Source organism: Alosa pseudoharengus, unplaced genomic scaffold (assembly GCF_046254945.1).
Source record: "Alosa pseudoharengus isolate Yale_2024_CS ecotype anadromous, Long Island Sound unplaced genomic scaffold, YU_APseudo_1.1 YU_APseudo_1.1_scf_22, whole genome shotgun sequence".
Classification (NCBI taxonomy): domain Eukaryota; kingdom Metazoa; phylum Chordata; class Actinopteri; order Clupeiformes; family Clupeidae; genus Alosa; species Alosa pseudoharengus.
This window is the reverse complement of record NW_027468680.1, coordinates 22360478-22384388: the sequence shown is the minus strand read 5'-3', so window position 1 is coordinate 22384388 and position 23911 is coordinate 22360478. Positions and strand designations below refer to the sequence as shown.

General features: G+C 42.4%; 1 protein-coding gene across 2 annotated transcripts in view; it reads left to right on the top strand.

Moving 5' to 3' along the window:
* kiz (kizuna centrosomal protein) overlaps positions 1–23911 on the top strand; it is a 33219-nt gene that overhangs the window by 6676 nt on the left and 2632 nt on the right. Inside the window, exons 5-13 of one of the 2 annotated variants that reach the window (XM_076299351.1) lie at positions 54–618; positions 763–1036; positions 4637–4756; positions 5536–5700; positions 6666–6816; positions 9392–9566; positions 11153–11215; positions 12528–12659; positions 13347–13416. In XM_076299351.1, the coding sequence (XP_076155466.1) occupies positions 54–618; positions 763–1036; positions 4637–4756; positions 5536–5700; positions 6666–6816; positions 9392–9566; positions 11153–11215; positions 12528–12659; positions 13347–13416 (1715 nt within the window). Of the gene's footprint in view, positions 1–53; positions 619–762; positions 1037–4636; positions 4757–5535; positions 5701–6665; positions 6817–9391; positions 9567–10595; positions 10703–11152; positions 11237–12527; positions 12660–13346; positions 13417–23911 lie in introns of those variants that run through there. The other variant, XR_012990303.1, reaches the window with a different exon arrangement.

Below are 23911 nucleotides of genomic sequence, written 5' to 3'. Positions count from 1 at the left end.
TGTTAAGGAGGAGTGTTTTAGGAGTATTCAGGTGTGTATCGTTGTTATTTCAGAGCAAGGATTTGCCACCATCATCTGCAAAAACTCTGTCACAGCACCAGCCCTCCGTCATCTTCATGGATCGGCAGACCATCGGAGATCCCTGCGTTGATCGTGACACGAGTGTACTCTCACCGTGGCTGTCACACTCGCCGCCTAATCACCACCGGCAACCTTTGCTTCCGAGTGGCCTTTTGAAGGATGCCTGCGTTTCAAAGGCCAGTGCTGGCACAGACTTATCAGATGACATTCTAGACTTCCTCCAGCTTCCTGATGGTGCCGCTCCGAGCGAGCGACATGAAAGGAGGACGCCCGGAGTGCCATCTGATTGCGGCTCCCCTGTGAGGGCCGCAGAAGCACCTGCCGAGTCCTCACCTCAAGTGACCTTGAGAGGACCCAAGTCGATCTTGCCTGGACCGGCCCCACAGAGACTTGAGAGGAGCTCCGTGCCACCGTCCAGTTCGCACCAGAATAGTTCCCATGATGCTCCTGTGGACCCAATCTCCCTTCAACGTGACTGTGGAGATGGTCCACTGAGTTCTTTGCATGAGCTTGGGGAGAATTTGGAAATAGCTCAAGGTTTGCTAATTCTTACTTGTATTGGGCCTGATTGCAACATATTCAAGTTCTGTGATGTATTTTTTTGGCCTACATTATATATTTCAATGAGATGTATGTGCTTGGGTTTGTAACTCTTGTCCATGCAACATTTTGTTCATGCAGGACGTGAGGTGGAATCCAGCCCAGCTCCACCTAGTCCCAGCCTATCCAGTTCCAGTGTTGATATATCGGCAGAGTCTTCTGTGAAGATTCACAGCGACGTCTCAATCTCCATCAGTGATTGTGATCTTCAGAGGTCCGTCAAGACGAGGGTTTCCAGTCTGAGGCACTCAGAAAAGACTAAGGACCTACCCAAGGACAAAACACCACCTAAAGTACCACAGACAACTGTACAAGATGGCTCAGACTGCTCATCTCACAGTTCTGCCACAGACAGGTATGCTACGTCATAGTCATACCTCCTTTGTCATACTGCTCTTTTTGCCTTTTGACTCTCTCTGTGGATGACATTCTCTGTAGAATCTGGAAAGTAAAAATTCCCTGGTATAATGAAAAGAAACATGTTTAGGGTTGGCCCATAGTTGGTGACATTTTTACACAACCATCTGGCTCTGGTGTTCCTCAAATTAATTTATAACACTGAAAAAAGCTGTTAAGTTTTCAGTACTGGAATCATGCTTTTGGAGTGTAGGTCCAAGAAGATCTGCTTGATTTCACAAGGCCCCCTGGAGTCAAAATGACCTTTTGTATGATTTCAGCTATTTAAATTGTAGCTCCTTTTTAAATGCAGCAGCAGTAATTCAGACTTAAATTTATGCAAAATCGTCCAAGCCCAACCAGCCAACACTTCCACCACAGCCGGAAGTACACCAGGGACTATGACAGAAACACATGCAAGGCCGAGCACAACCTCTAGCCTGCAGCTGGAAGGATTTGGGGAGTGTGTGCCTGTCTGTGAAAGTAAGTAAGTGTGTGTGTGTGTGTGTGTGTGTGTGTGTGTGGCTCAGAGAGAGAGAGGGGTGATGTGATGAGGTAGGTCACGGTCCAGAGGTGCTCTCTCTCTCTCTCTCTCTCTCTCTCTCTCTCTCTCTCTCTCTCTCTCTCTCTCTCTCTCTCTCCCTCTTTTCTGCGGCTCAGTGGCGGGTGCAACACACCTTGCTGGAAGGGCTCAGGCCTCCCTATCCGACATTATTGCCTTAATCCCAGATAATGCTGTAACCGAGCAATTTTCCGCTCGAGAGACTTTGGGAAGTCCAAGCGGAGGTGACAATTTGCAGACTCCCTAGAGTGTTCTGAAGAACGGGCGTGTGGACAGCACTTTCATGCAAGTGGTCGCCGAGGTGCCATCCCATTTAAAGACATTAGGGGACGCGGCATACTCAGGGCCCCTGTGAAGGCCAGACCAGCAAATTTGACCTCTCTGCACTGATCCGTTTCTTGTCCCACCATACCCTGTCATTACGCTGTGTGTTTTTGCCATGTCTTCTTTACTCTCACGGGCCCCCAAGATCACAGTTTGTGAGAGTCATTTTGTGCTGTGTATCCCACGATGGGAGCACAACGGCTTTTAGCACTCCGTGTACAGTATCAGGCAAGTGAAGTCATTCCAAGCCTTGTGAGTTCCCCATCTCTTTCTTTATAGTGAGGAAAGGAAGTAAACAAGCCTTGCCATTCATCTCTGTCTGCTGTTGCTTCCCCTTCACTTTGACTCTGCATTACCAGAGCAGACAGTAACCTCTACATTACATTACATGTATTAATTTACAATTGTACGTAATTTATATTGCAAGTTTCATTAGCCACATTTACATGGACACTTTTAATACAATTAGAAACTGAATAACGGCTCAATTGGAATAAAAATTCTCATATAAACACCTCAATCGGAATAAAAATGCCTGGTCCGATTTTTAATCGGAATGAAAGAAGTGGTATAGTCCGTTCCTATTGCGATTGAATAGCCATGTATATGGTCAATCGGATTGCCTGCTGTATCTTCTCAAGAAAAAGTTGGCAACAATGGCTATTCCGATCAAAGATTCTAAAGTGCTTGAGAGCACCTGATCGGAATAGAATGTACCCCATGTAAACAGATGGCACAAATTTTTCAATCGGAATGGATTAATCGGAATGATAAAAAAAAAAAAAAATGTCCATGTAAACGTGGCTATTGTCCCCAGAGCAACTCGGGGTTAAGTGCCTTGCTCAAAGGCACAATGGTGGAAGCCCGGAATTGAACCCACAACTTTTCAGGCTACTGCATGCTAGCCCAGGTCCTTAGCCACTACACTACCACCACCCCTACGACAACCTCTCAGGGACGTCTGTAAATTCTGCTCTTTCGTTTTGTTCTATACTCCACCTCTCCCGAGCAGTAGCTGGTGGTTGGGCTGACTGGCCCACAAGGCCCTGCTGATGCCCACTCTAAGCTCTTACAGTAGCCGTTACTGGAGGCCTGCCTGTGTCACTTACTGTATAACCATCAGTATGAGGGCTTAGTGTTTGATGTCTGATTACATTTGATTATTTAAAAAAAAATAATAATTTTGAAATTATTTAGTTTTTGTAAGAAGAAATAGGTTTGGGGGATTCTGGATCTTAGTTTTTTCTGACTAATTCATGTCTCTAGGGTTCTATGTTATATAAGAATTGACTCAACAGTTCTGAAGAATGTAGAGTTTCACTTTATATGAGCCTGCAGAAGTTGCATTGGTCTTTGAAACTGGAATTTGTAGGTTTCAATGTGGGACAGAAAGTTGAAGGTCACCTGGATTTTTTTATTGGATAATACCACATTCAAATACCCTGCATCCTTTGCGTCAGCAACTTGCTCTTGTGGTTTATGACCACAGTTCCTACCACCAGTCGTTATAAATATCTGATAACTAAGTAAAGGGAAATACTTATATTTTTAAACCATGAAGCATAGTAAGCAAAATTCTGCACCACAAAGACTAGCAATAAAAAGTATAAGTATATAAAAGTAAGTAGCTACAGGAGGCTCAATATACTTGAGATGTCAACTTGTTAAGAGAGTGACCTGACTGATGAATCCACCCTGAAATGGCCTCTTTGTCACATCTCTTTCCCCCCACACAAGTGTTGATTGACTCTGCCTATGGTTATAAGAGACTGATTTGGCAGTGGCAGCTGTGAACCTGTGCCTAACCATGGCCTGGTGCTCAGACGAAATTCACTTCTTTGGCTCCCCTTTTTGAGGAGTGCACTGCAGACAAATAAAGCCTGGAGAAAGATGATGACTGTTTCAAGGCCCGCTCTGAAGGGGGAGGTGAGGGAAAAAGGCAGAGCTTTGGCCATGCTACTTCAGCCGCATTGAAGAGGACTTAGCACAGATGGATTGTGCACTACAGAATGTTATGGATATAATTCGCACCGGCAGCTTAATCAGGATGTTACCAGGAAACAACCTGCCAAAGAGAGGGAGCGATTGTTTGGTGACCTCTAACCTCGGAGCCCATTATAGATTGTCATAAATTCTTTTTGGACCCATTATGTGGCCAGGGCTCAGGATTTGGGCTCAGGGTTTTGCAACGGCCTTTCAAGCAGGGCCACCCAGAGCTTAATACTCGAGAGGAAGGGGAGAAAAGGAGAGAGAGAGAAATGGATTCGCTAAATCCACAGGCATTAGGCATATTTCTCATTTTTGCCATTGCACATGACCAGATTAGAGTCTGTTATCTCATCCCCTATCTTTCTCTTTAAATAAAAGGGGGGTGAAATCACTGTGGCTCTTCTGTTGTGGATTTACCATTATTTGATGATTTAGTTGCTGCCAAACATAAAATTCTGCATCTAGATAGATATGCTTTTCTGTTGGGCTTGAGAGTAAAGTTTTGGCTGCGGGGTAACTTTTAGCTTTATGATGCACCAATAATTACATTTTACATCCCTTAACATGCATTTGTAAACATCTGGTCCATAGGTATATGGTATTCGTCACACATCCGGCACATAGTAATAGATCAAATACTGTGATGATGGTATAAAATTGTGTTTTCTTCCACTCTTCCCTCAGGCTGTCATTAGATGGTCTGTCCTATTTGCTTGACCATATCGAAAGATGTCTGCAAAGCAGCGACAAGGAGGCGTACCATGACCTGGCGGTCAGCCAGCAGCAACTCGGCGACGTGATCAGGTGAGATTTTTTCTGCTTCGTTTGCCTGCTATTTGGTCTCATTTCCATGTGGTTTTCACGGCTGCGCTGTGAGATGCGTTAGTCAGTCTTGAAGGGCTCTTGCTTTAAATAAGTGTCATTGGTTGGCACCAACAATGTGCTCTCTGTAAATCTTGTTTTCCAAGGGTTTTCTTATTGCAGTGCATTGTCATAGCAACGTTGCTGAGCAGCAAAGAGTGGTTGAATAATTATGTGTGTTTAAAAAGCGTAAAGGTTTACTAACAATCAATAACATTCTTAATTCTGTAGCACCATGGTATTACACCCATATTTTGGGGTGCATGTAAAATTGTATTGTTCTGTTTATTTGTGAATATGTTAAGTTATATGACTATGTATATGTAGCATAGGGACAAATGGTAGGTTGCCCTTTGAAAAAAAAAACCAGAAAACATCCATGACATCTCACTAATTTTGCTTATCACACTAGTTCCCACAATATCTTCGATCTTATCATATTTACCCATTACTGTATTTCCTTTCCCATACAAAAAACCCCACAAACGAATCAGTGGCCCGGCCATGGCCTGAGGTATCAAGAATCTTCCCCTGTGTCTGATTTAGATGTGGGGGTGTTTGTGTGCATGCATTGCAATAGTGTGCGTGTGTGTGCTTGCGTACATGTCCGTGCGTGTCAGAAGGGGCTGCAGCTTTGCTCAGAGTCCTGACCGGCCGTCTCCAGCCCCCTGGCTCCATAGCGATAGCGATGGCTCACTCACGCCACTCTATATATTCCGCAGCCTTTGTCAGGGAAAGGCTGCCCTGAATGGAGAGGCACTGCAAGCATGTGGCGCGGTCGCCGTGCAACAGCTGCAGAGGTTGTCATGGAGCACGTCAAAAGGATGCCTATTACCCTGGGAGCTGGTCAGGGCGAACTGGGACTGCACTAAGCAGACACGAATAAGGTACTGTTCCGACAGCTACACCTGGCAATACCTGTGTGAGTACTGGCACATTTTTTTTTTATTATTATTATATATATTTTTATTTTTTTCTGGGATGAGATTTAAGACTGTCAGCTTTAAGGTAATGGGATTGATGCCTGGTTACATTTTGTAGTATGTTGTAATAAAGTGAAAAAGGTTAATGGCTTGGCTAACATACATACCTTGTTGGGAGAGATCTGGAAAGTGATTGCTGGTGTGTATGTCAGTGTTGTTAGCTACCGTAGTGACCAGTTAATATAGTGAGTTACGATCCGCTGAATTTTTTGTGGTGTATTTTTCAGAGTTGGGGTTGCAAAGTGTGTGACCTCCCGGGATTCCATTTGCTTTTATGACTTTAACTGGAATGGCTGCTGTAACTTGCTGGAGTTTTATCTCATTAGTCAGAGGGGTGACCTTTCTGGAACACCTTACAGCTGCTGACTGTCAGGACTCCCACACATTAAAAATTCCCTGGATGCCATTTGTCCCTTATTTCTGGATCCCATGTACTCTGTAATTTTTGATGCCTCAACCTTTGTCCACTCTGACAAATTAATTATTTGTGCTCTTGTGTGTCATGTGTACTGTTATAACAATGTGTGCTCATGTTAAATCAGGTCACTGCAGGTCAAGTGTTACTTTAAAAAAAAAAATGTATAGGCCTACATTCCAGTTTTATAATAGGATCCGGCCACATTTATAATGCCTTTTTATGCATTTTATGCAAAACCTCACCACACTTGTGAAGTTAATATGCACATCAGAAATGACTCATGGATTTGAATATGCCATTTCTAAATATTATTTTTTGAGGGCTTGCAAAGCATGGATAGCTGATTTGAGGGGTCTGTCATTTAGACAGCTCAGGACACTCCTCTGATGCTACCTCCCTAACGCCACTGTGTCATGTTGACGTTTTCCCATGGGCCTCCCCTCTCTGACAGGTCATGCCTGCCGGCTGACAGTGTTCCCCTGTGGGACCGCTGGCTCCGCCACGCCCTGCTGCTGAGGAAGCTGGATGTGCTGACCTGCGAGGAGGTCCTCCAGGTCTTCACCCCTGCCCTGATCCAGCCCAACGCCCCGTACACAGACAAGGTAGAACTTTGTAGAATTTCCAAAATAGATGCTAGTCTTAAGTTGCATGAAGCCAGGCGTGGGCTTTTATTGAAAGGCATCCTAAAGTCAGTCTGTTGGTGTTGTGTGTGTGTGTGTTTGTGATTGTGATTGTGTGTGTGTTTGTGATTGTGACAACAAGCCATTGCAGACAGGATGCCTTTGACCAAAGCTCAATGCATTTTTTTTAAATAGGTAATTCCAAGTAATGGCCTACTAACTTGTTAATTGCTGTATTTGATTTGTTCAGATATGATATGCTCACCCATATATATATCCTAAACTATCTATGACTAAATTATCCTAACAATGTGTACAGGAGTATGTGGGTACATTTTCCAAATGTACTTTTTCTGGTCCAAGTTTTAAATAATTGGCCTAAAACACCCTTTCATTTCCTCTGAAATCTGAACTGGCTGTGATACGCGAGTGTGTCAGCCCAGCAAATACCCTGAGCTCCCTCAATGGGTTTTTAATGTGACCCTGTCCTGATGGAGAATTGTCGAGAACCATAGCTAAAATGAGAGAGTGAGCATAGTCTTTCCATTGAAAAAGGCAGACACAGGCAGGCCTGGCTGCCCAGAGAGGAGAGACTGCTTACACTGCAGCTTGGAGGCTGTGGAGACATTATCATTCAGTAAATTAAATTCAACCCTCCCTGAGTTTCAAACTTGGATAAATGAGGCTAAATTGCCTTACATCCTTGGAGAGAACGAGAATGTGGCCATTCTGCTGCAAAATTTGTAGCAGCCTGCCATAACCTGAGGGACAGCCAGTGAGGCAACAACCACCAACAATGTTGTATGTTTGTTTTTATTATTAGAATTGTCATTCTATGTCTTCTATGTCTACTTTTATGGCCTCTTATATGTTAATTGTACAATTAACGTTCATTGCCAATAAAGCATTCTTGAATTGAATTGAGATGGAGAGAAGACCATAGCTAAAATGAGAGAGTGAGGTGGAGAGAGAGAGAGAAAAGGGAAGAGAAGAGAGGAGGAAAAAAAGAGGCTGTAGAGCTCTTGAGAAGATGAAGCAACAGAGAGGTAGCCTGACGAGCCAGACCCACATTAAAATGTAGGGTCTGGACACTCACCGTTCGCAGTGCTCAGTCCGAGGGGCGGGATAATCGGTTGAATTTCAAATTCCCTCTGCACGCAATAGGACAGCGCTATGAGTCACATGTGTTTTTCCACCAGCGGAGCTAGTTGGCTAGTTCAAACTTTTGCCAACTTAAAAAAAGCTTAACTCGTGTCACACTGTTGGCCAACAGCAACATCCATCTTATTTGTTTTCAAGTAGCAGGGAATTCAAGCCAAACCGTTGCAACTCTGCCATCAATCATTATGTTAAGCCCGACTCTATACACGATTTGATTGGCCTGATAGAAGTTAAATTTTTTCGAGCTCACATGCCAACGGAGAGTTGTTAGACTAGCCCTGGCTACCGCTAGGGTGCGTCTAGATTTCTAGGCTAACAGAGAGGAAGAGTGGTGCAGAAACGCTGATGGCCAAGGACAGAAAAGATGGAGGGTGAAAAGACTATTTTTATAAACCGCTAATTTTCTTTTACACACACACACACACACACACACACACACACACACACACACACACGGCAACATTACACACAAAGTTGTACCACAGATTGAGGGCCTACACAGCACTGATCTCATTTGAATATGTAAGTGCATGTATAGTATTAAAAAAACACGTATATTCTTAAGGGCCACTGAATAGATAATACATTTTAAAGGTGTATTGTGTTCCTCTTTCAAACCTTTCTGAAATGTGTGATCCAAGAGCTCACAGTAGAGGGGCCTATTTAAGCGACAAATATATCCACCCACAAAACAAAGCAACGAAAGCCCAAGGACAATGATTGCTTTTTTTTTAAAAATCTGAATTTTAAATGAGTTTTCTTTAAATAACTGAAACAGGTCTGCTTTACAACTGGTAGATAACAAAACACCCTTTTTCCCCCAATGTGCATTTGAAGTGTTTTTCCGTGGTGAAATCGCGCCGATCTTGGTCGTGTGTTCGCTGCATTAGTGCTCATTAAATAGTTGTGAGCGGCAGCCTTAAGACGAGTGCAGGCCTTTGATGAGGAGAGGGTCTGTATCTCAGATTGTGGCGACTGGGCCCATTGATATGCTTCAATAAAAAAAAGAGAGCGAGAGAGAGAGAGAGAGGGAAGGTATCACTATCCTCAATCTTAGCCACTCATTATTTCTAACATCTCTGTCTAATTGTGTGTCGTCCATCTGCAAAAGAAGTAACAAGTGGACGTGAACAGGAAAAAGAGACATTCCTCTCTGGGCTAACCCACTCCTCTACATCTAAAGTCTCCCTCTACACGCTTGGAGTGTTTCGTGTTTCACATTCTCTTTCATAATGTGGAATCCATTCAATATAAAAGAACTACGAAAGTACAACTTCATTGCTTTTCCTGTTAGACATAGCCTATGTGCTGGATGCTGGGTAGACAGGGGGCTCCCATCCACCCTGGCCTGGCTCCAGACGGTGTGAGGCCAGTTGTAAATGGCGTGCTCTTTCAGGCGGAGGTGCTGCTGAGAGCACTCTTCAACGACGCCCCTCTGGACTTATCTTCGACCCCATCAGACAACGAGGACTCCTCCTCGGCTGGCTTGCCTTCCATTGTGGGCGACAGCGATGACATCCAGCCTGAGAGGCCGGCCATTCAGAGGCCATCTCTCAGTTTAGCCATGCACGGTAAGGGACATCACTGCTACTTATGATTGCAAACCCAGTCAGTGATCATTATGTTAGTGCCTGATATTATGGTCATTGTTGTCCACATGTGAAAGCCATATATGGAAGTTAGAACTATACAGTAGTTTGTTTAACAGAACCAATACACAGGCAGAATTTGCATGTTGATCATTTAAAGGTGCCATGTGTAAGAATTGAGGTAAAAATATCCAAAAAATGAGCTACACGCATCAAAAGAATAAGAAGAAATAAGGGCGATGATGTCATTAAAAAAAATGGCAAGGTATAGTGCTTCAGAGATATCAACCTGAATTAGCATGCTAAATTACTAGCCACAGCCCGACAGGTGTCATAATACCAGTTTCGGCCATGGGAGGCGGTATGCGGGCAACAAAACCGCCAGCCAAACTGCAATACACGTTTCTCGGTTGTTACTCTAGGGTAGACCAACTCACTTTCTGGAGGTATACTGCCCCCATCTTTTATGGAATGTGGAGTATGAATTGATTTTTTGGCTGATATTACACATGGCACCTTTAAACATAGGGCCATAATTTGAACGATGGGTTAAATGCAAAGTCTAACTGAAGCTAATTTAAGAACTGGACAAAATCTATTTGCTAGTTTAACACCTTGGGCAAGACATTAAAATGCAAACATTGATGAGTGGTTGTGGCTAGATGGGATACAGCTAAGAACGGAAGTCACGTAACAGATAGTGAAAATCTCCATAGAAATAAACAGTATCAGGACAGGAAGTAACCTAACCCTAACCCTAACCCTTAGCTGTATCCCTTCTAGCCACCACCTTGATGAGTCAGCTCAATGATGCCGTATGCCACACAGTAGCTGTATTTCATGCACAAGAGACTTTGCACTTTGCCCACCAAACAAATTAGGGCCCTTAAACAGATAACATATATACTTTCCCATATGTTCTCACATGAAATTAGATTAACGCTTCATGTGAAATGCTGACAAGAGTAACTTCCAGTCTTCTGCAAATTAACACTGTTGTTTATCACGTAGAGAGGATAACAGAAGCAGAAAATACGTCCACTCATCTATTGCCATAACATTTGGTGAGACAGGAAGTCAGTGTGGTGAGACAGGAAGTCAGTGTGGTGAGATGAAAGGTCAGTTCAGTGCAGTGGTGAAAGCAAAGAGCCCTGTACTCCCTACCTGTCCAGGTGCACAAGTTGGCATATTCAGCCAGAGCCAATGTTTGTTTTGCATTAGGTGCACTGGTAGAGTAAACATAGGTTATAATGGTTGTGGGTAATGGACATTGCTATGTAGAAACATAATATTAACAAACAGTTTCTTCGGGGAGAAAACAAATGAATAACCCCTTAAGCCTGTAGAGTTACATTCATGTCCTTAATACTTTTCCCATATTTGTTGACAAGAATTGGTGTTTCTTTTCATTGATCTAAGCTGTCTTCATCAGTCTGTGCTAAACAATGATCTGAACGTTCTTACCGTTTCTCCCTCTCTCTCTTTCACTCTCTCTTTCTCCATCTCTCTCGGTCTTCTTTCTTCCACAACACTACTGAGCTCTGCTTTTTCTGCCCCCTTTCTTCCAGGAGTACAAAGTGGTGAAGAGGAGAGTGCTGACCAGGGCTCGTTGGAAAGTATCCCTATTAGAGGTAAAAAGGCAGAGCGGGCACCCGCCCTTTTGGGAGTTCTTAACGTCCAGCCATGTGCTCTCCCTCCTGCACCGGATAATGGGGGGTCCTTTTAAAGAATGGTGTGATTCGGTGGTGTGTGTGTGTGTGTGTGTGTGGTGTGGGGGGTGGAGAGTAACAGAGAAGAGATGATCAAGGTGACTCAAGGTCAAAGTCCCACCTAAAGAGCCGAGCAGTTCCTCTAATTATCGCCAAGACAACCGGCGCATCTCTATCGCTGTCTTTTTATTTCTTCCCCCTCTCCTCATCCTCCTCCTCCTCCTCCTCCTTCTTCTCCTTCTTTCCTCTGAGTTGCCGAACGGGGAGAATCTCGCCCCTGGCATAATTGTCCGAGCCCAAGGCGGGGGGTGGCCGCAAGAGATCTGGCATTGGTTCTCATTATCTTCTAAACAATGGCGAGCCGAAGCAGACTTGAAAAGACTGGATGTTGAGGCATCCCTGAAAGAGGCCCAGGGTACCGAGTCCCCGGCTCCATGCTTAGAAATGTAAAATCGTCCATTATTCCTTGTGGCTATCTGATTTCATACTGAGCTTTTCATGTCGCAAGGCCTACCCCCAAGGTGCAAGACAAATAAAACGACAAGTCCGGCTTCAAATTGTTACTAATCAAAAGCAATAATAATGGGAGAAAAGAGGAATGGGGAATTCCACCTGCCTTCTATTTTTATGTAATATTTAAAAGAGCGCTGACAACTACTCTGCCAGACATATCCATTGTCAGCCTAGCACACAATGAAGCCAGATAATGAGCGATATGGTGAATATACATGTGACCTCCATGCTTAACTATTATGTTAGTCCTTCACTAATGATCACTGTACATGCATAATGTAATTGAGATTTGGAAGTAGCTCGACTTAGTGGAGAGTGTCTAATTGCAGTTTCATGTATTTTGCGCTGCGGTGTAATTGGTGTGATAGGACTGCGTATTTGTGACCTGTTGAGTCAGCCTCTACCACCAGACTCTGGGGATTTGAGGCATGCGCCTGTCCTGCCGCTGCTGACACAAACATGGGATAACATCAGTGGCAAGAGCCCCTGTCTGTGTGCACATCAGCTAAAACCAGCAGCTTAGCATTCAGCTGGCTCTGTCCCCCACTCCTCTGAGAGTCTCCAGGAGTCAGTCACCGTAACATGTTGGTTCACCAAACACTGAGGCCCTGGATAGACACCAGTGAAAAGGGAGGGGAGGTGGGGCACTTGTGTTGAGTCAATATTTCAGTGTAGCACTTCTTGTTTGTTTTCTGTCTTTTTTTTTTTTTTTTTTAAACAGAGACAAAGGCCTATCAGCTGCTTAAACAGTCTGCCTCGCAGGTCAGGCATTGGAGCAGCAAGGCAGACAAAGAAGAGCTGGAGGAAGGGGAGGACGAGGATGACGAGGAAGGCTCCAGTCTGGAGCCACCAGGTCAGGCAAAAAAAAATAAGAGCATCCCTTTAGCAAACATAATCTGAGGGCCAAGCATATGTCTTTGCTTACAGCTTGCCGTGGGACTATGGTTACGCAGAACCCCACGATTTGTACATGGATACCTTGAAGTCAACTGGGTGATCCTTTTCTATAAAGTTGTCATGGTGGCTCTTAGACATTTCAGTTGTAGCAGTAATAAGCCTACATTATTAACAATACATGCGCAAGAATCACCCTTCCACCCTTTGTTCCTCTTTTTGTCACTAGTCACTAAATTACAAATGTTATTCATACACCGCATCAAGATTAGGCACATGTATTCCTGGGAAATATATTTGGTAACACTTTACTTGACGGGTGAGTTCATAACACATTCATAGCACCTGTCATAAACTGCACATAAGGCATTCATGACTGTTTCATTAGACATTACTCAACATTCATACCAAACCTTTCATGAATGTGGAAGACAGACCGAGAACAACTTGTCAAAATAAAAGTCCAACAATCGCAAAGCGGCACACTGTTGATGCATGTAACCCCATGTTGCTCACCTTTTGACTATGATTGTTAATTTCTACCTGCTTGCTTAAGAAATTACATGTGTTTAAAAATATGTGCTGAATGTAATCACTATACTGAATGTTAACCTTAATTTTTGTATTTTGTGTTTACTCTGAAAAGGATCGTTAGCCAAAGCAAAAAATAGATTGGACTGGGGGAAGAATACCACTACTCAAGACTCGTCTTTTCGGTAAGGTCATTGTTTACTGATAAGCCGTGCAAGTGGGATGAGATGATGTGCAGACCTTTCATTTTAATAGGAAAGGCAGTCCAACACAGGGTGCAACTGGAAGTCCAGAGAGGCCAGTGGGTTAGTGTTGCATCTGATGGAGCCCTCAACTTTGTCAGCAAAACACTGTGCTACTAACGAGCAACAAAGTTTAAGTGCCATTAGGGCTGGTGAGTGAGCTGTTTGAAGAATATCCACCATAAACACGAGGCCATCCACGTCTGAAGTATCTGCTTGTGTGTGTCCAGAGGTCAAACGGATGCACTTGACTCTCACCTCAGGTTTATGAATGCTCTGGCTGTCCATTCCATGGGCTGGCTACTTGAAGGGGGTTACTATTTCTAGAGCATACTTGTTCTTGAGGCAATTATTTATTTTATTCTGCCTAATTGATTGAGGGATTCAATATTTAATCCTGTTGTATATAGAAGACATTCTGGTTTACTAAAATAAAGAATTGGGCCTGTGATAGAGTATCTCTCATATCTACTGGTATACTGTAGCAGAGAGAGGGAGAGAGAGAGAGAGAGAGAGAGAGAGAGACCCCACCCCACCCCACCCCACCCACATGCCCCAATGTGATTGATAATGACTGACTGACTATTATTTTGTTACATGCTTCAAATGTAAAGCACTTTGAGCTGCATTCTGTGTATGAAAGGTGCTATACAAATAAAGCTTATTATTATTATTATTATTATTATTATTATAAGGTATTTGCATCCTGTGTAAACACAACAGTGTATTTTTCACCCTGCCTCAAAATAGTGTAGTACGTCTAACACACACACCATAGAATCATATAAACCATAGAATTGCCATCCTTGTCACTGCAATATGTCTACTACACACTACATCTCTATGGAACATTGTCCTTTCTGCACAGCAAAGGAGGGCAGCCAACACATCAAACACAATGATCCCCCTATAGAAAAACAGTGTTTGTATGAAATAAAGAGCCAAGCACCATTTGATGCTACATGCGGTTGCCGTTCAATCTAGTTAAAGAACAGGAAAATCGAAAAGGGAAGGATAGGATGATAGGGTGAACACACTCGGAGTGAACTCTGTGATGTTTTGTGGATGTATGCGCAAATTAAAATTGATGATTAAAATTGATATAGGTAGGTAATATTAGTAAATAAAACCAAATAAGCCCTCCACAACACACACACAAACAACACACACACACACACATAAATTAATTAATTCATAGAAAAATGAATAATGTATTTTATTAGTCTGTCCATGTAACTAGTCTTTTTTTTCCCTTTTTCAATGGTACTTTTAAGTGTTTGTCACAGCTTTGTATAAAAAAGTGGAAAATGTAGCATTAATGTGGGTGGCTCACTTAAGCAACTTCATGCAATCAGGTTAGCTACTTAGCAATGCAGCCCTCTGTCCGCTCCTCAGCTCTTCAGTGGGAATACATTGTGGCTGGTAATGAGCGGGTAAACGTTATGAAGAATAATTTCCTTTGATTTCATGTGATTATCAGTCTCCGTACCGACACCAGGGTTGAATCGCACTCTCTCCCTGTCCCTCCTCCCTCTCTCTCTCTCTCCCTCCTCCCTCTCTCTCTCTCTCCCAACTCTCTCTCTCTCTCTCCCTGTCCCTCCTCCCTCTCTCTCTCTCTCCTCCCTCCCTCTCTCTCTCTCTCCCAACTCTCTCTCTCTCTCTCCTAGTCCCGCTCTTTTGTCTCTTGGCCAGAAGACACTATTAGAACAAGAAAAGAGTATAATGACCACACTTTTATCAACTCTGTGTGTGTGTGTATGCTCACGCATCCATGCCCACACCACAGCCCCCCCACCCATTTTAATAAACATAATGTTTTATTTTTAGCTGGAGATGTTTTCATATCACGCTTCCAGCTCATTTTCAGATTGATGTGTTTATGGTTCACAGGAAGCAGTAATCTGGAGCAGCTGTAATACGTATACATATCAAAACAAAGCAAAATAAAACAAACAGTGTGAGCCACCATTAACTGCAGAAAAGTAATGATTTAATGAGAAACTGCAAATCGTGAGGTTCTGTGTTTGTCGCAGGAGATGGCTTTTCTGTGTGAGCGATGTACTTGTGGATTGTGGACTGGCAGACATGGCAGTGGAGGCTTCTTTTTTTCTCTTTCAGATGCTAATGTTTAAGCATTCCTCTTACCACAGTCACTTCTTGCGCTTTATTGCTTCCACAAGTGGTCTGGAAGCCCTGCACTTCAGCAGAAGCACAACACTGCTCTATGCCCCCCCTCCTTCGTCTCTCTCTCTCTCTCACTCTCTCTCTCTCTCTCTCTCTCTCTCTCTCTCTCTCTTTCTCTCTCTCTCACACACACACACACACTCACACACACACATTCTCTCTCTCACTGTCTTTCCCTTACCCATTCACTCGATTTTTCTTTTTCCTCCTTTAACGTTTTTGTCTCTTGGTTCCCCCTCGTTTTCACCTCTGCACTCCTTACCCATTTGCATCCTCCTTCAGGCTCTCCATCTCTCTCTCTCTCTACATCCCTCTCTCTCTCTCCCTCTTTCTCTCTCTCTCTCATGCATACACAGTCCCTCCCTCCATCTCACTCTTTCTCTATCTGTCTCTCCCTCTTATTGGCATTATTTTGTTACTGAGCTGATGAGAGACATCAAAAGAAGACATGGTAGCCCGAGTCGAAATGTTGTTTGGGGGGGGGGGGGATGTGTGCCTCTCTGTTGTCTTAGACGTAATTATGATGTGCCAGTTAAGCCCGGGACTACAGCTGAGGGATTGGAGTTTAAAGCGGGGGGCTTTGGTGCAAAAAATGCATTTATGGCTCTTTGTATGGCTGCTCATTATGTGCGGGGCCGTTTCATTAAGTAATTGGTTTGCAGTTGTTTACATGAGTATTAAGGCCCTCTATTCAGAGGCCTTTGAGAGATACATTGTGCCAATGTTGCATGTTATGAATGCCCAATGAGAGGCGAGGGGCCAGGCCTATTGGCCAAACAGAGCTCCCGGCTGAAAGGAGGAGAGGGAAGCAATGGGTGCTGCTTTGCATAGCAATGACTCGCTCTTAATAAGCTTTCCAGATTAAATACATGCAGTCTATACAAGATGCAAAGAGATACTCTTAACACATTTATATGTGCTCATTTCACTATTATGGCATGGGAGAGAATTGGGGCCTTACACATTCTGTGCTCTCTCTCTCTCTCTCTCTCTCTCTCTCTCTCTCTCTCTCTCTCTCTCTCTCTCTCTCTCTCTGTCTTCATATCCTCCTCTCCACTGCACAGTGTTTTTTTTCAGCGAGCCACTTTTCATAGAGCACAGCATTTTATGGTGTTTATAAATCACGGGGGTAGTAGACAGATCTGCAACAGTTTATTAAGGATGAGCCCCATTATATAAATCTTGCGTGGCCATTGTGGCGCACCGGGCAAAATCACTTTGTGGCTGAGTGGGAATGAAAGGCGCAGTGCACGAAGGAGAGAGTCTCAGTGAGCAGCTGCACTCCATGTAAAGGCCACTTGTTCTGGGCTTTGTCTCAGGGTGCATGCCTCTGCCTCAGCTTCCTCCAATCCCAGATGTATTGAGCCCCCCTATTTACTGTAGACACTTTCAGTGGGGCTTCCGATTCTTCTTTGGGCCTTGTTATAGCAGTTGAGGGAGGGAGAAAAGAGGAGGGGAGAAGAAGTGTGTTCATGCATTCAACAGTGGTGAATGTGTGCATTTGTTTAAGGTTGAGGGGCGTTTGTGTCCCAGTCCCATCCATAGTCTTGTTATTAATTCCAGTGGTTACATACTGCTACGCACTAGTAACTACATATGGACAACGCAGATCATTTGTGTCCCTTATGTCTGTTTGGATAGATCTGTTCCCTCTTAGTCTTATTAACACATGTCATAACCAAATATTGTGTGTGTGTGTGTGAGAGTGTGTGTGTGTTGGGTAATGGGAGCACTGAGCGCTTCTTGCCAGTGGAGGTCACTCTATTTCTTCCTCCTCCCTCTTCTGTCTCTAGCAATCCCAACAATGTCCAACCCAAACAGCATCTCAACCTTCATTTTAAGAACACACATTGTTCTCTCATTGTTCAGGGTCAAAAGCAGGCATTTTCTAAATTAATGAAGAGCATTCAGATAAATGAATAGCACAATAACACCAGTTTTTCGTTATAAGTTGCTGTAAGTGGCCTACATGTTATTCCTAAATCCTCTGACTCAGTTTTCATTAATTGAATGTGACCTGTGACTAGCTAGAACGTTTTGTGGTATTTGTGTTGTTCTGTTCAAGTCCAGCAGCTGGAGTAGAATGCTGTCTGAGCTGCCAGTAGAATGAGGAGATGAGAAAGGGGGCTGGTGTGTCAGTGTCCTCCATACACCAGTAGAGGGCACTCACACTCAGGGTAGTGGGAGGCGCAAAGGCCACCTCACAATGCTCTCCCAGCTCTCACAGGGGCCAGAGCAAGCACAGCAAATCATCTGGCCAGCTTTGGAGTGTGTGTCTGTGTGTGTGTGTGTGTGTGTGTGTGTGTGTGTGTGTGTGTGTGTGTGTGTGCGCGTGCGTGCGTGTGTGTGTGCTTGCTTGTTTGTTTTTGTGTATGTGAGCATATCTTTGTTTAGAAACACTCATATTGGCTATATTTAGTATTCATTTAGGAAAAATACATGTAAACATCACATAATCATGTCAGTGAACACAAGAAGTCTCTTATACACTTGCCTCCTTTCCCAAGAATTACTGATGGAAAGATGTTCGTTCATTTCTGGCTCACTATACCAAAGCATGTTAACTCAGCGTTGAGTATGATTGTTATTGTCATTTAGTTCGCTCCATATTTTCCCCAAAGACATTATACAGCAAAGATGACTTCCTGCCCTTTCATCATCCATAATAACCAATCCTCTGTTGTCGGTGGTGGGTATTGCTTTAAAGGGAGCTCTAACTTGGCCTGCAATAATGGCATCACAATGGAATATATCAACAGTGACATAATTATCATGGCGCTTGTTGTTATCAATTTTTATTTTTCTGTCTCTACACCACTGTAAAATTCACCTCATAAAATCTACATTTGAGCATTGGTTTTGTTTGCTGTGCAAGATTAGTGGGAGTGGGCCTCATTTCTGTCTGATCACAACATCACCAAATGTACTAAACAGTCTGCAACGGAGAACAGGACAGAGTGACGGGGGGGGGGGGGGGGGGGGTTGAAAAACTATGTGTTTCTGTCAAAGCCATAATTTGCATCATTTTACACATTACATTCACCTCTGTATGAGACGTAGCTAAACAGACGCCGGCCCTAGTCTTACATATTCAGATCATTGCCTCAATTAAGTGAACCTCAGCGAAGATGAACTGGCATGAATGTTTATGGAAATGAAATATTAGATTGGAGGGGTCAATGTCATCCACAGCTCTCTATGGTAATGGCAGAGTCTTGAAATCAGCCTCATCCCATTCTGAAGTGGAACAGCTGATAGATTGTTCCCATGGCATGGAAGTTATATAAAGGAAAGAATAGCCCAATTTGCCCCACAGAAACACAGTATTTATTATTGTCATTATGATGGAGGCAGAAGAACTCCAAATGTTGTTGTAAATGTCAGCTGTTAGGGGGGGAATGGGATGAGCCCAGGCCTCCATGGGCTTGTAAATGTATTAGTTTTCTGCTGTGTCCCCCCCCCCCCCCTCGCTCAGTCATTTTGATGTGCACTTTTTTTTATTATTTTCCTGCTGGCTGTTTATATCAGGCCTTGGCAGCGTTCACTCTTTAAATTTGCATTCTTATACACTCATAACCTCTCTCATGCGCTGTGGCCCTTTGAAGATTAGAGTTGGAGATGAGGGAAAGATTTGTGGTGGCCACGTTTATCGAATGTGAAATAGCATACTTGTTGTATAAATGACAGCCAAAACCATTGTCAGCCATTATGGACATCTAAACAACTGTCATAGTACAATGTTCTCTGTATGCGGTGCTTTTGCCTGCATGGAAAATGTCCAGAGCTCGCTATATGCTCGCACATACAGATAGTACATTTCGATACATACTGTTGTATAAAAATCACATTAGTGTAAAGCACTCGTGTAAAATCTAGACTGGGAATATATGTGATTCATTTTCTTTCATATTTTATGGTGATCCGTAGATCAGGAATCTCTTATCTTAATCAGCTGAACTCATCGAGATTTCCATCCATCTCGGTGCCTTGTGAAATTGCCCATTTAACGTTTAAATACAAATAAACTAAATAGAAAGTAGCTGCACTAAAAATCTTTTATTAAATCTAGATTGAACAGTAGGTCCACCCAAGGACACATTCAGAGCCAGAGTATAAAGAAGCCCCTTGTTGATAACATCGTCACTTGACACACATTTAAAAGCATTTGATAAAAAAGAAGTCTATGGCAGGAAGAGAAGTGATGTGATATGGGCACAGTAGAGCTGCACAAGCACCTCTTAGACGCTGACCTGAACATCCTGTGAATGGGGTGAGTGAGCATGGTACTTGTTTGTGTTGCAACAAGATAGCTGAACCACTATGCACAGTCCTGCAGGATCGGTGTGCACAGTTTCCTGGTCACAAGATGCACACAATGCAATTTTTTTTCTATATAGACCAACACAGATGTAGAAAGTAATGACATGTTATATAAATATATATATGAATTGAACGTAAACACTAACACAGAGCCTTTTAATACACAGTATTTTTCCATCCAAATGAATGACAGACTTAGTGAACCCATTTCTCTGTCCATCTGGTTATCCATTTTCATATGGCTGATTATTTATGCCTTTACATTAACACATTTATTTATTTATTTATTTATTTTGAGGCCATTTTGCCTCCACTCCCACTTCATTATCCAGAGTGTGAGAGCATCCTCCTCTCCAAGCCACACTACACAATTAACACGTAATAACTCTTCAATCATCTTCATTAAGTACGTCAGTTGCTGCAAATTGGTCTGGGAAGTGGTACATGTGGTCAGTATGGAGAAGATTTGTGCAGTGTTACCTTAAGGTGAAGTCTTAAGAGATACATAGGGGATATCTGTATGGGACAAACAACTAATTAGTTGTTATATACATACATACATACATAGTTGTTACATGTATACATACATACATACATACATACTGTACATACTGTACACAAGCTAAGTCAGGTTCACCGTGCCATTCTAAAAGAAAAAATAGCAAACTATAATAAAGATGTTCGTAGTGAGAGAAGGATCCACTTCTCTAAGATAATTGCTGAAAACAGTGAAAAGTCTAAGATGTTCTCCACCATTGATAGGCTCCTACATCAAACACCCTTTGACACACTCAGTCAGGCATCTTTTCTAAGATGCGATGAATTTGCAGACGACTTCAAAAACAAAGTAACTTCTATAAGGAGGGTCATTGGTATCATAGGCATCAGATTTTTTAGCACTATTACACAATCTGAAATTGTAACTCAGACCGGCTCCTCAACATGTGCTCTGGATCCAGTCCCTACTAGATTCCTCAAGAACGTATATGATAGTTTCCCTTTATTTAGCTCCCTTTATTCTCAAGATTATAAATACCTCATTAGAAACAGGTATATTTCCAACTGCTTTTAAAATCGCTTCAGGCCATACTATCTTGAGTAATTACAGGCCTATATCAAACCTACCTATCAACTATATCAAACCTACCTTTGAATAAGTTGTTTGTATTCAGCTTAATACCTTCCTCAACAAAAACAAAGTTTAGATCAAATCACAGCACAGAAACGGCCCTAGTAAAAATACTTAATGATCTCAGACTTGCTACTGACTTAAACAAAGTCTCAAACCTTATTCTTCTAGATTTGAGTGCAGCATTCGACACCATTGATCATAGCATTTTAATTCACCACCTTGCGAACTGGGTTGGTTTCAAACCTACATTACTGGCAGAGATTAGGAGATCGTGTCTGTAAAACATGACTTGCCTTTTGGTGTGGCCCAAGGGAGCTGTGTTAGTCTGCTGCTTTTCCCCCTATATATTCTTCCGTTAGGAAACATCATAAGTCAGCATAATGTAAACTTCCACAGCTACTGTATGCAGACGATATCCAATTATATATTTCTGTGGAGCCAACTAACCCAGATGGCTTTTGCTCCCTTATCACATGCTTAGCCTCTATTAATCAGTGGATGAGCAAAAAGCTAAAAAATGACAAAACAGAGTTACTTTTGGTTGGACCAAAATCAAAGTGAGACACCATTCTTAGTAATCTTGGGAACCTGGCACACCAGGTTAAATCAGAAGTAACAAGCCTTGGTGTCATCTTAGATACAGAGTTAAGCTTCAAACCCCATATCAGTAAAGTTACCCAGACAGCTTATTTCTACCTGAGAAACATTGCCAAAGTGCGGCCTTTTTTAACTCAACAAGATGCAGAGAAACTAATCCATGCCTTTATCACTAGTAGGTAAGACTACTGCAATGCATTTTTTACTGGTCTCCCAAAAAATATAAAGAAATTGGAAAGGAACTCTGCTGCTAAACTTTTAACTAAGACCAGGAAGAGAGAGCACCACCGGGCTCCCTGTTTTCTATAGAATTGATTTTAAGGTTTTGTTAATTACTTACAAAGCTCTGAATGGCATAACACCTTCATATATCTCTGAGCTTTTAATATCTTATCAACTACAAAGGAACCTTACATCTTCCAATGCTAATATTTTAATTGTGCCCAAAGTGCTCCACAAGCAAAGTGGAGAAGCTGCTTTTATCCATTATCCACCGAAGCTATGGAACACCCTGCCTCTGTACATCACACAGGCGAGTTCAGTAAATATATTTTAAAAAGACCTGAAAACATACCTGTATATGTGAGCTTTTAGTTAGTTCATTTTTATATTGAAGCCTATTTCTTCACATTATTTTACATTCTACTGCTGCTATTATATAAAGTCTTCCTATTTTCACTGCACTAGTTGTATCATATGTGTTGTTGTATGTATCTCCTTACCATCTTTACTTAATTGTAAATCTCTGATGTTTTTTTTATTGTTTTGTTTGTTTGTTTGTTTGCAAAAAATAGGTAAAAAAGTAATACTGTAAAAAATAACAAGGAATATCTGCACACTAGCGCTCCTTTTTTCCTGTTTACTCTTGGTGTAACTTAAATAAACAGACAAAAAAGGGGGGCTAGTGTGCGGATAGTCGGTATAAATGACCAAAATGTGTGTTATTAACAAAACAATCAGTGTAATGTATGTAAATGTAAATCAGATTTATCTACTGAAACGGAAACCCCACGGAGTTTGTTTTGTATGCTAGGCTACTTATCCCCAACTAGCGCGAAGTACAGAGCTACACTAATACACCAGCGACGCACAACAACAACTAGGCTACACTCATGCATAGCTTAGCTGAGCTATAGTAAAGTATTAATGTATTTCTTACGTTGATTACTTGTTTTGCCTTATTCTTTCTGACAAACATACGGGCATTTGTGGGCGTTTTCAGGTGGTTACCAGGTACACCTGTTGGAGGTGCAAACAAACGCTGCATCGCCATTGAGATCACATAGTAAGGAGCTGGTTCAGGTGTTATAAAAGTATTTTGTTGTGTTTAATTTGGTATAGCGGACTATTTGACGTCTTTAGAACACTAAACATATTTGAGGTGTCAAATGTTGAGTTACTCCAGTCTAGATTTTTTGACGTTAATCACTCCTATGATGTATTGCTATTGTCTATCCAAAGTACTGTAAAATGCCTGTTTTGCCTGCCTGCCGGTCTGTGACGTAAGTTTGTGTGAAAGAATTTCCACTTCTGTTTTGGGGGGCTTTTATTTTGAAACCACATATTTGGGGATCAATAAAGTATCTATCTATCTATCTATCTATCTATCTATTTATTTTAAAACCACATATTTGGGGATCAATAAAGTATCTATCTATCTATCTATCTATTTATTTTGAAACTGTTCCTACCGCGAACAGAGCAGACATTAAACATAGACGTGAACATAAAATGAAACAACACAGAACGATCATTTGATTGTTTCAGCACACTACAAAGAAACACAATGTCAGTGTTCATGGAGTATTGTACTTATCAATGTGCATGTTATGCCTTAAAGTAGGCCTAATTTGGACTGTAACTAGAACTTCTTTTCACTTCTTGAGTAAGTTGGTGTTAACTGATGTGAATGAATAATGAAATAGCCTAGGCCTAGTTCCATACCGGAGATTTTAGAGTAGCAGGAGAGGCTTCGAATTCGGTGCTGCAGCTCGGAGCTAACGCTTTGCAGTTCAACAGGTGTGTGTGTGTGTTTTTTGTCTCTGCATGCATGCTGACATGGGGGTTGGGGGGGGTGGGGGTTATGGCTGAATCATCGATTCTACATTTGATTTCGGAGTTCGAGATTGAGATATATTTTCCATCAATTAAAACGAAATCGTGACACCCTTACTTTTGACAGTAATCAGGTGCACATGGTTTCTG